General features: G+C 41.0%; 1 protein-coding gene across 1 annotated transcript in view; it reads left to right on the plus strand.

The window, feature by feature from the left end:
• The first annotated feature begins 13,954 nt into the window (after window positions 1-13,954).
• Window positions 13,955-14,970, plus strand: part of LOC139349209 (astrotactin-2-like) — a 262,594-nt gene continuing 261,578 nt past the window's right edge. The window contains exon 1 of the mRNA XM_070989796.1: window positions 13,955-14,571. Coding sequence (XP_070845897.1) covers window positions 14,145-14,571 — 427 coding nt within the window. The 5' untranslated portion in view covers window positions 13,955-14,144. The remainder of the gene's footprint in view (window positions 14,572-14,970) is intronic.

Below are 14,970 nucleotides of genomic sequence, written 5' to 3' on the forward strand. Positions count from 1 at the left end.
GAGTTGCTATTGCAACAACAAGGACATGACCCCACACTTGCTTCCACACAGAAAACATTTTATTTTGAATGTCTCTGTGGTCACCTCTGACAGGTGAATGTGCATCAGAGAGACGGGTATGTGACATGAGATGTGCAGTTGTTGTTTTAGTAACAATCTCAATTGCTTGTATTTACTCTTTGGACAAAGTCATACCCAGAGGATGCTGCCAAGGGTTTTCCTGCTTGCTTTAAGCCATCCATTCTCTCAAGGTACAGTCTGTCAGTTTGGAAGGTGGCTTTTGCAATGTCCTCCAATCCATCAAAGAGCAGCCCCCAAAATTCAGTGGACTACAACTTTACCCATAATTCCTCACTGATAGTTTGTGCAATGCACTACATTATCCGTGTTCCCTCTTCACGTGAATATGCACCTCCAACATTCACACCTGGCCACTTCAATAAAGCAAAATCCTCAGCTTGGAAGACATAGGACGTGTGTTTTTAGACTTAAGGAATACCAGGAGAAAAACATCACACAAAGCCTGGCATTGTTCTTAATCCAACTTGTTTCGACATTTAGCAAGTGGACGACTGGGCTTCTGGGCGTGACTAGCTTGTTTGTTAGACATCATCACATCGGTGTGCTCCTTACTCTTTTAATCAAGTAGTAGATGATTGGAATTCTTTGAGGCTGTATAAAACACCCCTCTTTTGTCTGCTGGATGTGGATGTGAATGACATATCTTGCACCATATTTCAGTGCGCTCATTGTTAGCTTCAAGCCAGCACATGTAGGAGCCACTCGCCAGAGGGAAGTCTTTTCTTCTGCTCGGGTTTGATGTTTCTTTGTAGGTGGCGGAAAGCAAAAGTAGCTGCATGATATCTGTTGATTTTTGGACATCTCTCACCATACGTTACTTGTTTGGGTCAAATGTGTTGACAGGAAATGCCTGTAGATGAGAAATGTATATTGATGACCAATGGCAGTAGCTATGTTATTCATCTTCTCTTCAGTTTTATGGCGGTTGGCATTCATATGTGTTGCATTACAGCCATCTGCTGGATTGTAACAGCTTCACAGTGCAAAATATTTACAGTGTCCACCCAAAGTGGTCCCATTCACGACACTGTCCATTCACCCAGACCTAATTCAGCTGCTGCCTGATGTGTTTTTGAAACAACTTGACATTATGCATTTCTGATTTTTGTCACGTATGTGTATTTGTAAGCTAGTTATGTGCATCCCTGACAATATTGGAGTGTGTGTTACTAGAGTAAACTAGTATAATTTTTAACTGCTTTCTTTAGTCTGACCTTGTTTCTGTATTTTAGTTCATCTTAAAATCAGAGTGCAGAGAATACAAAAGTTTTACAAGGTATTGCTGAAAGGGTTAAGCTGAAGATGCTATTGCTGTGTAGTGTAACACACCCTTGTTGATGACATTTGGCATTTCCACAGAAGATAAAATAGAAGGCGAAATTAAATTTGCAAATGCACAGTGCTCAGAATAAATATTGACTGTCTGTGCCAGAGTTCTTTCCCACTGCCTCTTTCTATGCAATATTAAAACAAACAACAGTGCACATACAGTGGGAAAGCCTGAACATGTCTTTAACCATTCCATGTTTCTTTTGTGATGTAAAGCGTGATGCATAATATGTTATGCTTAAGAGTGACCCAACCTAAAGCATAGTTTTTCTCATGTTCTGGACTGCCGTTACAGCCTATTTTGCAGGCTCTCATCCGATGTTAAAAAACAGCAAGACATGCACTGCTCTGGCAGACCACCACCAACATCTTCATCAAATGTGATATATTGGGGTTTGTATGCAAATTGTGCTCAAGAAAACATTAACAAAGCATAGATTTTGCATAAACTCATACTGTTGCTCTCTTTTTTTGCCTGGAAAATCAATCAGAATTTTTATTATAGTTATTTTTCCAACACTTGCTTTTAATAAGCCCTATATGAAGGAGCGTAATTCACAATGATACTGGACAAAGGCTTCACTGTTCTATTTAGTGGTATTTTTATTCATGTATACAAATCAGTTTTTGCTCTGTTTATTAATCAAATCTGATATCCTAGTTGGAGTTTGTTCTTGACTGTTAAACAGGTTTTGTGGCAACCTTGTACGCGTTGCATCTCAAGTGTCTTCCTCTGTATGACTACTCACACGCATTTGTAATGCAGATGTTGCCTTGTTTATTCTGTCTGTAAAATAAGCTCATGAGAAGATGATGAACACGCAGCCTCTGGCCAAACTATTACTTATTGCTCAATCATCGCCATAAAGTCCAATAGAAAGAAAGGGAAAATAAACTTGTAATTATGCACAAATTAAACTGCCAATATTATCATCTGAAAACAAGCAAAACATGGTACATTAGTATTGGGCGTGAGAGAGAGCAGTGTCTTGACATCTTAAAATCACAATTATGCTTCTTGAGTGTGCTTGTGAATAGATTGGGCTAAGTCATCCTTGAAGTAATTCATAACCAGTCTGTATAAGCTAAGGCTTAATGTTAAAATGCATTACTGAAAAGGGGATATTCTCCTCTACTTCTACCTTCCACAACAGCTACTATATCTGATCCTGTTCCACTGAGGCTGTGATCCAAAAAATAGAAGAAGAAGAAAGAAAAAAAAAAAAACTTCCAGGAACATATTTAGTCACAGCATTAATTATCAGTCGCTCTAATTGCGTTCTGTGTCCATCTAATTAGTTTGAAGGCATGGATTTTTCAGCAGGCAGTGTGTGGGAGGGTCATGTCAGGAACTGCAAATTAGGTCTAGGGTCTTGCTGATGAGCCAGGGGCATTGGAGTAGATACTAGAGAGTACACCATGACCAGATGAAAGCGATACAGTGCTCTAATAATCTCCTCTACAATATTAGTAACCCAGGTCCTTCCCCTCTTCCTCTTTTGAAATCCCGTACAGTACTCCGTCTCTGCATCAGGTCAAGAGTACGTTACATAAGATGATCTGGACACTGAAGATAAGCGCGACAACACGTTTTGTTAATTGCTTAACTCTGCTGATGTGCTTCTGCAGCCGGATAACAGTTACAACTGGTGAAACTTTCCCTCTTTTTGGAATATTTGTAATAGAGAAGTTACCTATTGAATATTATGTGAAACTGCAGTGTTTGTACAACCTGTAATACTTGAAATAAAACAGCACTGGTTTGGTACATGTTGTTGAAATGGAAGCTTTTCTTGGCATTGACTGTACTGTTAATAGACTGTGTAACTCATGGCTATTTTCGCTTTAAATCCAAAGATGTTATGATTCATGCTATTTTTTCTACCTGTTGCTACAGATTGCAAGAAAGACAAAGTCACATGCAACACTTATATAAAAAGTTAAGTGCAACACTTATATAATTAAAGGTTAGTTAATCAGTCATGCAAATTAAGGTGATTTTTTTTAAGTTTTAGAGGATAAAAGCATGTTCAACGATGACGATAAGACAGCCACAGACTGTGCAGTGGAATACAAATCTAATCTATAAAACGGAGATTTAAAGTGGTGATTCAAATGGAATTGTAATCCCAGGAAGTGCTTCATTGTGGTTGTTTCAGACTTTGAGAGTCCCGATAACAAATCACCTTTGGCCTTTGTCAAGATGATAGTATAGCTGTGTTAAAGGATTTTAAATTAAGCTCACAAACGTGTGCTGGGGACACATTTACTGCTCTGTGGCCTAGTTTGTCTTATGCAAATGAAATTGGGATCGGATTAGATTTAAATTTCAGTTTCTCCATACATTGCCATCGTGCCCACCTTTCATCCAGAAAACCAGCCCCATAATGAGAGTCTTAAAATCCGCTGGAGGCCAGTGCAGGGAAGCAAGAATCGATCCTTTATAGTGTCTGTTGTAGTTTGGAGTCTGGCTTCATCTTTGTGCAGAAACACACTGTAACACAGAGCTGCAGTTTTCAGCTCAGGAAACAAAAGTGTGTTTGTAAGAGAAGCTTAATACAAGCAGAGGTTTGATGCAGGTATCATTTAAACAATAAAAAACTCTAATTTGACTCAATTTTTTTGAAATGATGTGGTCAAACTTTATATTTAAGGTAAAATATGAGAAACTGTCAGACAGCCTCGGAGTAGTTCAGTAAACAAAATGATGAAATCAACGTTAACTGGAATGAGCTGACGTTCTGATGACCAACAATTTCTGTAAGTCTGATAAATAATACTTCACAAGCACAGTAAATTACATCAGCACAGTAAAATGTCACGACTAAAGGAAGTGGAAGCAAATGGATATAGAGGCAGCAAAGCTTAGTTGATAACAATGTTGAAATTACCCAGAGCAACATTCAAAATTAGTTATGACAATCCATTTTTTAAACTGGAACTTTAACAGCAATACTAAATTGTCAGTACTTAAAGTAATTGTAACAGACTTAAATTTCCACCACGCTGAATTATTCCATGCGTGAGCACCTATGCTACCAAGCTGTGCTTTGATTTCTAATGCATTTATTGGTTGAGGATGTCCAAAAAGAGATTTAAATGCTCTTGAAACTCTCAGGACAACTTTCTGCAGCAGAGTCCAAGTGCAACAGCTTAAATGCTGTAATAAAACATGCCTGGGGTGGGAGGAATATATTGCACCGCTCTTAATGCCGGTGACAGATGGACTGGGGGGAACGGAGGAGGGAGCTCTGAAAGTAATGGCAGGGAGCAAGGCCAGAGTAATGAGAGTAAGACCATACTTCTGACCTTGCCTGACTGTCCCACCTACACCGTCCGTCAGCAGCGGGAGTAACGGATGGGTGAGTCAGTGGGCCAGGATTGTGGACGGTAAACTGGGGTGACAGCTGACCTGGCAGCTCTCAATGGGGATGACGGAGGAGGATCTGAGCAAGGGGTGGGGTCATCCAGAGGTAGATTTCCCAACATTTGGAGTCTGTCAGAGAGCCACAGACCCGTCTGTGAGGTGGGACATGGCCCTGAATGACAACAGTCTGTGGCTCCAGTGTAGCGGAGACATCAAATAGCTCCACTGCAGCAGGCATAGAATAACAGCGGGTGCAGGCTGGGGCTGGCCTCTTGCTGTCGTCACCAAAAAGAAAAAGACGAAATGTTGGCAGCTTAAGCAAAAGGTTTAAGACAGAAAGTTAGGAAGTGCCAACAGCCTACCTATTCACAGAACAGATGTCTATGTAGATGCCTGGTTCCATAAATATAGCATGCCACTTCAGTTTGCTGCCCACTGCTGCAACAGAAGCCACACCACACACCTACCCTGATAGATAGATAGATAGATAGATAGATAGATAGATAGATAGATAGATAGATAGATAGATAGATAGATAGATAGATAGATAGATAGATAGATAGATAGATAGATAGATAGATAGATAGATAGATAGATAGATAGATGAGGACAGCAGGACTTTGAAGAGGGAATATTTAATCTATACACTGACCTTTTAATACATTACTATTCTTTAAGATCTTAATGTGCTTTTGTACTTACTTACCTTAAGCTTACCAAAGAGATCTGAACATATCGCTCAATTTTTTAGCTAATTAAAATCTCTCCAACCTGACCTTTTTTGAACTTTCCTTTTAATGTGACAAAACTTACTTCCAAAGAGCTTACGGGGCGACATTGTCTTTTAAGCCTGCATAATGTCAATGTTTTTATTATTTTTTTTATTTTTGCCTCAGTCAGAGAGCTGCCTCATATGCTGCTGTGAAATAAATAGTAAATTCTTCTGTCCTCTGTGGAGGACAAGAACAAAAACACGGGCGTTTTGGTGAACAAAATGCTGATGCTGCTGGAAAAAAAACTCACTAGCCTAATTTTCCCTGAGATGTTTCACTCACAGTTTAAACTGAAACGCTCATAATTACACCCCAACATGCTTATCTGTCTTGATTTCACAAAATGTACCAGTGCTGATGGAAGCCATTTTGAAGAACCATGAAATTTATCAAGGTCCAGCCCCCACACGCGTTACATCACTCAACAAATTAGGGGAACAGATTTTAAGTTTCTCTACTTTGAACTGAAAGGACTTATCAGTAGCCGGCTGTACACATTTGCTGGAATGTGTGCTCAGCACCCACTAAACCAATTTGTTAGATGGTGTTGGCTGTTTGTGTTGTGTGTTTAGTGGGAGTGTGTGGTTGTGTGTTTGTCCTCCAGGTGTAACCCAGTTTCTAATTGAGGAGCTCTTTGTTTACACCTGCAGAACTGGGGCAGTCTCCAGATAACTTAAACTAATCAATTAACAAAGATAGCTCAGGAAAACGCTGCCAGTGCAGCACAGCTCTCAGGACGGTTTCTATTCAAACCAACTCATGGAGAACAGGCTGCAAGAACACATTATATGAATAGCTTCCTGAATTTCCTGATTTCATGACACAGTACTTTTTTTAGCCATCCAAGCAGCCTGGCTATATGGATGGAAATACCAGTCTGCTTGTCAGTCGGTCCACCGCTTTGATCCAGACTGAAATATCCTTGCAAATATCAAATGGATTGCCATGACATTTATGGTTCCCAGTGGATGAATCCTACGGCTCTTTTGTAATCCCCTGACTTTACGTTTCACACCACCATGGGGTTCATATTTGTATTTTTGGTCTCAAGGACTGTTGGAGGGACTTCCATGATTTCTATGATGTGAAAATGAATCATAATGACGTTGCTTATTTCTAGACTTTTCCTCTAGTAGCACTTTGGTCATGTCCTCTTAATTACTCATTCCCAAAGATTCTTGCTCCATCATCAGGTCAAAATTTTGATTGGTCCAATAATCTGGTTTATGACCAAAGACATGAAAAAACATTTTTTCTGTCATTGTCAGCTGTACTTTGTTGACAGTGCTAACCAGCGAATGTTCTCATGCTAATCCACTAATCGGCTGAGTATGTGTGCACATACAAGCATTTTAACTCTGGTTTAAACATTGCACCCAGTGTGCTTGCATAAGAAAAAAGAAATGCAAAGCCTGAACAATAAATGAAATGAGGGACATTTCAAAACACAACCAATAAACAAAAAAAAAGTGTGAGAGAGCGCGGTACGGAGGCGGCCATCTGTGGTGCCATCTTGGATCAATCATTGTGAGCATTTGCATTAAGCTCAAAGTCAAGCCTCACAGAGCAGCTAGCATGGCTTTGGACTTCTAGTCACAAAAAAAAAAAAAAAACACAGCTCCAAAACCTTTGAGGTCGCATGTTTAATCTACTTTTTCAGCTGTGTCACAAATGTGAAATATACAGTCATACAAGCTTCTCATGTTCATATATGAAATGTTGTCCCACCCACGTGGAATAAATATATCCTAGAATCACAATATTTATGTTATTTCCTCAGCACCCATGGGATCTCAATCCCATCGCAGTCTTTTAACCTGTATCTGTTCGAAGCTGGAGTTGTTAGACAAAAAAAAAAACAAAAAACAAACAAACTCTGATGGGTGTTGCTTTCAAAAAAAACAAAACACATAGGTCATTAAGATGATAGTGCCTCACACCCACTCATGTATCTGCATCTACTGACTGCTCTGTCTATCCGAATTTCTTCGACAGCTGGCCTTTGCACAGGTCCACTTAAAGATTTGGAGCTTAGCGCATGATATTTTTTTAGCAATGGATGAGGGAGCAGGAAGCAATATTCGTTTTTATTGTTCAACCTAAATTTGCTTCTTGTGTCTGGGGATTTAGGCTATTACCTTTGGATAGGACTTGTTCAAAAAAAGGCACACTCCCAGGTCAGGTGTTCAATGACATCTACCTTGAAGGAAAGAGCAGAAGACAGGCTTTTCAATCACATGCTGACATCAAACAACACTCTTCCAGTCTTGCTGGCGAAAGCAGGGAGGGAATAGGTCAGGTCCTTCACTCATTACGCCACAGAAATCTGTTTAACCATCTCTGTCTAGGTACAGTGGACGTTAGCTTTTTGTCTATCAAACTCAATTTTGAGAGTCAGAGGCTACCACGGCGTTCAGGTTGAAGCAATTTCCGGAGCAATAAATCTCAAATAACCAACCACAGCTCTCCATCAGCTAATAACAATGCAATTTTCCTTTCCATACCCTTGTTCAAGTTGCTATTTGCAGCTGTCCGCCACCTCACCGAAGACACTAACATCAATCAATCCTATCTGATGTCTTGTTACGGTTTGCCCATTAAAGACAGACAGTGTTCAATGAAATCTATCAGCAAAAGAGGTTATGTCTGCAAAACTACAGCATACGCTATGTGGGCCCACACTGGATCTCTCCACAGTGTCAGCACTTTGACCAGAAGCTTGTCAGATTCGCCCTTTAGGCTAATCTTTGTAGCCAGCTATTCTATCAAGAAATCATTATGACAGACTGGCTAAAATGTCAAATTAACATGGGAGGGAAAGGAAGAAAAGTTGCCCAAATGCAAATTACTGAAGGGGCGGTGGATGTGGCAGTGACTTAGATGGATTCGCTTTGATGTCGGCTCTTCAAAGTGTGGATGAAACACTGGAGCCACACTATTTCAGCAGTGGCTCCGTAGGGGTCACCAGCAGGATCAATAGGATGGCTTTCAGTTTTTTACCTATTAGAAAACCAAAGACTCCAAAACAAACTGATTAAAAAAATGGCTGTAACTTATAAAGCGCTGTACATGGTGGAAAACAGCATTTCTGCTAAAAAGTGCGTTATTTAAAGTGATCCATTTGTCATAAAATTCTTGGAACGTGCTCAACTGCTGTGCCAAAATTAGCCATGATTTTTATAATAATAAAGTTGCTAAAGGTTGAAAATGGAAATCAATGGATCATTGAATTTGGCTGCATTCTCTGAAAGGAACCTTATAATGGTGATTCTGTTTGATGGCGAGAGAAAACCACACGGAGAGATTACTGCAGCACAAGACTTGGCAACAACAGTTTGTGTTGCACAAACAATTTGGCCTTGGCTGTGTGATGTTCCAAACGAAAGACGAAAATACGGTATTTGATTTACATTGAATTTGTTATGTGTATTTTTTGAATTGAGAGAAACTGACAGAGACTGGGTTCGGGTGTTTCAGCGCTGTGGAGAGAAACCGCGTCTGGAAGCAAATACACACGGGGCTCATCTCATTTGTCTTCATTCATTGTGTCTTTGTTTATCCTACTCTCCAACTTTCATCTTTTCCTCGCGTCTCGCTTCCTCCCACTTAAAAATGCATACAAGGGATGCGAATAAGAGCTGGAAAGACAGCAGAACAGGGGAAGCACGTTCTGCCTCTCAAGCGTCGTAAACGAAGTTAGAAGTGTTGCATAGCTGGGTCGGCTTTGTGGCATCTTATAAAAACTTTTTTCTTTGTCACCTGCACGTTATGGGATGCACTGCCCAAATAACATGAGGTCAACTGTTGTACAGTTAGATTTACCTCAACATGACAGTACAATAAGAAAAAGCCACCTCATGTTGCCACTTAGAACTCCATCCATCCATCCATCCATCCATTTTCTATGCCGCTTACCCCTTTCGGGGTCGCGGGAGGCCGGAGCCTATCTCGGCTGTCAATGGGCGGGAGGCGGGGTACACCCAGCCGATCGCAGGGCACATACACACAACCATTCACACTCACACTCACACCTAGGGGCAATTTAGAATCACCAATTAACCTAATGAGCATGTTTTTGGTCTGTGGGAGGAAGCTGGAGTACCCGGAGAAAACCCACGCATGCACGGGAAGAACATGCAAACTTCACACAGAAAGGCCCGACCCGGGAATCGAACCTGTGACCTTCTTGCTGTGAGGCACGCGCACTACCTGCTGCGCCACCGTGCAGCCCGCCACTTAGAACTCTCCAACAAAACTGGCAAAAGTCAATATAGTGGACTGGGTTGGAAACCAGGACTGATTTTGGAAACATTTTTGGTTTGAATGTTTCAAAACCGTGGAGAGAGACACACTCACACTGAGAGACAGAGGGTGTTTCAATACCCACACCTGCGGTACGGCATTTGCAAGTTAAATGCCGACTTGTGTGACATGTTTTCACTGATGGCAATTGTGTTGTGGATTTAAAGGACACACTGGGACTCACTTAGTTAATGAGGTGTCCCCGTCGCTCAGGCAAATTTTGGCTCAGTTGTTCAGGCTTATTTTTCATTTGATTTCGTTTTATCCTCACAAAATACAAGTAAATAGGACCAGCAATGCAACAACAACCCAACAATGAGCTGAAAGTGAAAAAAACTAACAAAACAGAAACACCTATTCAGGGCAGCTGAAGGAGTAATAAAATAGTAGGAGTAATAAAGTAAGTGATAACCCCATTTGAGGTCCTGCCAAAGCTTCAAAGTGTTTATACAGTACATGAAAAAAAATAGCTGTGTAATTGCTCCTGGCCTCTCAGAACAGCGAACACAGGGATCAATATCAAAATTAAAAATTCTGAGGCAGGATAAATGGCTTTCTTTGGTTTTGCATTACATCTGTGGGCAGTTCATACGTTTAGAAGGAGATTCATTTGTTACTCATTATTGCTTTTTCAAAAATGACTCCAAAAAGTCGTACATTTCCTGCCAGTGTTGTTTCATATTTTTGTGTCGACTTGAAAGACTCAACATCAGAGCGCTGACTGTTCACACAAATGCAGCATGTCAAGGAACTTATCTGTGTCTGCATCAGTTGAAAATAGATGAATTTTGGGAGCAACCAAAGCAATGGTGAACTACTCAGTGAGTATGTTGGCAGATTTGGCAACTTCTAAGACTCTTATAGCGACTATATTTCTAAAAATATGGTGGACATGAGCAGACATTAGCTACTTTTCCTAGAAAAGCTTCAGCAAATACACAATCCTTTCTGCTCCCTGTGGCTGAGGTTAGGCTGTGTTTGGTTACTGGGAGAGAGAGGACATCTTTATACATGAAAACTCTTTGGTTTTCAGTTCACTCTGTTGTGTGCTACCAATGGGCTGCACTCATGATCCAGGAAACGTAGACTTGCTGAGTCTCTTCCAGAAGTAACATGAGTGTCCTTGCTTACCAGGTAACGTGAATTTAAGCGCTCATGACTGCCAGTGCGGGTACTGGGACAGACCCTTTGACGGAACGCTTCAGCACTATGGAGAAAACAGTGAGAGAGTGTGTTTGAATATTTCAGCACCACGGAGAGAGACAGAGAGAGCGGCTGGCGCTGGGTCCCTTTTCCATATTAATTCTAAGTTTGGAGTAAGCAGTATGTTCACACCGGAAGAGCGACAGATAATAAGTACACTGTGCAGACAATGGCAGTGACAGCACAACCCTCTTCCATGGACTGTGCAATATGTGCAAATGCAGCATCATGCAGCCGATTTACTGTATTATTCCCAACTTGCCTAACAGAATATGTAGCATAAAATAGCATATTTTATTATTCTCAGCTGGATGTAATTCTTTTTAACTTAACATGTTAATGTTTAACATTCTTGTTTTTGTACATTTGGACAAGTACTTTCTACTGTGTAGCACTTGTAAGCCGTATGGAACTGGGATGCAGTATAAGTGTAAATATTTCAGCACCATGGACAGAGCACAAGGTCAGAGATCGTATGTCTCTCTGCAGGAATGACAGGAAGAATGACTGAGGCAAACAAATATTCACATTTATTCTAAAGTCTGAGTGATCCAGAAAATGAAGAAGCATTTAGTAGGCTGGTGGGTGTAGGTGGATGCTGCACTGAGGCTTTGGAACAGCCTGCCTCCTTACATATGTTTGTCAAATACAAAGGTATTGACTGAGGAATAATTTTAGTTATTGCAATTGTTTGTACAATGTAACGTCTGTACTTCTTGGTAGAACAGCTTGTGATTTTGCTGTGGAAATCTCCCCACTTTAATTTCAGGTGGACTCATCAGAGGTGATATATTTCAGGGAGGGTTGGCTGCACCTCATTTCACTTTGAACTTGGCTCTTTGTGGTGAAACTGCACATTCAGTCGAAGCAGTAGACTTAGTGCAGCTTTCATATTTGAAAAGATCTGTTTTAATAGTGAATAAGTTGACAGTAGGTGTATGGGTGACTGAAAATCCTTTGCTGAGCACTTGCTGCTGAGTCTTTTATGACACAGGGCCTCACTCACTTACTGACTGCTCATGCATCTGTGTTTTTGTACTGCTCATTATTAATCGCTATTTAATATTGTCAATATAGTGTGTTAAACATTAATCCTTGTGTTTTACAGGTGAATTATAGACAGCGCCTCAGGCTGTCCACTGAATTTATTGACTTAAAGCGGTTTGAAGAAAACAAAGTACAACCCTGATACCAAAAAACTGGCTGTGTAACACCTAAATAAAAGAGAATGTGGTCATTTTAATCTTTTTTTTTTTCTTTTGACATTTACTGAATTGAAAACGGTACAAAGACAATACATTTTTGTAAATATCGGCTTATTCTGTTTTTGATGCAGCAACATGTTTCAAACAATCTGGGACAGGAGCAGCTAAAGACTGGGAAAGATGTGCAATGCTCCAAAAACACCTGTTTGGATCATTCCACAGGTAAACATGTTGATTGGTAACAGGTGAGAGTATCAAGATTGGGTATGAAAGGAGCATCCTGGAAAGGCTCAGCTGTTCAGAAGTGAGGATGGAGCGAGGTTCACCACTTTGTGAACACATGATTGTATGAAGGATATTAATACATGGGCTCAGGAACACTGACAAAAACAGTTGTCGGTTTGTTTGCAAATGATTACGCAGCTTCACAACTTTATGGGAATCTGTAGTGTTATAGCTTCCATATTACATATTTCATATGCTTTTCAAATATTGAATTTATACTTGGGGTGTACTTGGGAGTCAACATGGGTGAGAAGTCCTTGAAGTGAAAGAAATATAAACATCTACAGTCTCGTGGCATCTGGAAAACCATCTGTATGTAATATAATCCAAAGCACCAGAACAGGTATAAATGGACCTTGAGGCTGTAATGTTTTATTTACTGCTGTTTCCAAGGTCAAGAAACAACTTTAAACCTCACAAAGATCTTTCTGGAAAACCTGTGCTATATGTAAATGACTTGGCTGCCAGTGGTGGAAGAAGTATTCAGATCCTTTAATTCAGTAAATTTTCTCTTACCACACTGTGAAAAGTCCTGCATTCAAATCCTTGGTAAGTAAAAATATGTACAGCAAAATGTACTTATAGTATCATGAGTAGAAGCACTCATTCTGCAGTAAAATGCTCTCTTTCAGAGTTAAATGTGATGTTTTTAGATTGATATTACCTCTGCATTTATGTGTGTATTGCATTTTCCTGCTGTAGCTGCTGAAGGTTGTGCTAATTTTAACTACTTTACACACTGTTGGATAGTTTAATCTACATCAATGCATTTTAATCTATAAGATTATCATATATTTGTAGCATCACTGTCCTGTGAGAACCACGTATCTCTAAGAAGTCAACTTTTCAAAGAAAAACAGCCTGTTTTCAACTTTGTGAAAATGCAGTCTCGTCCTCATCAAAGAGGGTTTTTAAGTAGTTTATTTAGCTTTAGAAGTCCACCAATGTTCTCAACCCATAAAGCACCAATTACTGATTTTCAATGGAAAAGAAGGGCATTGAAAACACTGTAACCTAGTAAAGCTGTCAGATAAATGTAGTGGAGCAGAAGCATAAAGCTGCATAAAATGGAAATATTCGAGTACCAGTACCTCTAGCTTGTACTTATGTACAGTATAAATACTTAGTTACAGTCCCTCATACACAAATCAGTTTATTCATTTCATTACTTATGTTTGTTTATGACAGCCTAAATTCTACCTGACTCACTGATTTCATTTCAAAAAATGGCAAAAAGTCCAAAGTGTGTGACTGAAGACATCTGAACTCTCACATGAATTCACAATCAAAGATTGTTGTTTGTTTGTTTATTTTTCTTGGACAAATAAACAACGCCACGCGACAGAGGAGCCTCCCCGATGACTCACTCCTGTCTGTCTTTTAAAGAACACGTCCCGTCCGTGTTTAGGAGATTTGTTATCCCACAGTGGGAGCACAGATGGGTGCGCGTGAGGAGCCGAGAGATGTCATTCTCACTACACCTGTGCTGCCGCCTCCTGGACGGACGCGACTCCTTTGCAGCGACTGTAGCCTACTATAAGTGAACGGACAGCTTATGAGCCCCACTCAAAGCGAAGAGAACCACACACTAGGAGCGGGATGGCGAGGATATTACCACTGCACCTCCGCGTCCTTCTCGTGGTGCTCTTGCTGACAGAAACCTGGCCGGTCCGAGCGAACAGAGGGGTGACATCGCCTGACGAAGAGAGGGACAAAGAGAGCGACGCGGAGACGCCATGTGAGGTGAAAACCGTCACCGTCTCAACCCTGCCGGTACTCCGGGAGAACGAGTTCAGCTTCACCGGCGCAGCCTCGGGGAACGTGGTCGGTGGAGGAGGAGGAGGCGGCGGAGGGGGTGCTGCCGGAGCAGGTGGTGTTGGTGGAGGAGGAACTGGAGGAGGAGGAGGAGGAGGAGCAGGAGGAGGGGGGGAATCCCGACTCCTGTTATTCGTTAGAACCGACCTACCTGGGCGAATTTCCGTAATGGATGATCTTGACAACACAGCTCTCCCTTACTTCACACTCGGTAAGAACTGCTTTGGTCCTGTGTTTCCCCTCCACGGTGATAACCAGCCAGCTGCACGTTTGTGCGCATGCATAGGAGCCATGCATTCTGGTGTTTTCACCCCGAGCTACATGCCCAAATCATGCGTGCTCCCTGGCGTTCAAACACCTGTCCTGTTTCCATCACCTTGTTTGGATTCCGCGGTGGCTGTAATGTGTTCAGACCAGCATGATGTGCAACTAATAATCCAGGTGTAATTAGAATCTGTGCTTTCCATTTCCCTTTTTTTTACCATAACACTGCTCTGTATGGAATACAAACTACCAGAAAGTACCACTCATGTTGTAGGTGACTCTGTTTCCTCCCCCCACCCTCTCCGTCTTACTCTGTTTCAGTCCTGCTTTCCCATTTTGTGGTTAA

This window comes from Chaetodon trifascialis, chromosome 20 (genome assembly GCF_039877785.1).
Source record: "Chaetodon trifascialis isolate fChaTrf1 chromosome 20, fChaTrf1.hap1, whole genome shotgun sequence".
Taxonomy (NCBI): Eukaryota; Metazoa; Chordata; class Actinopteri; order Chaetodontiformes; family Chaetodontidae; genus Chaetodon; species Chaetodon trifascialis.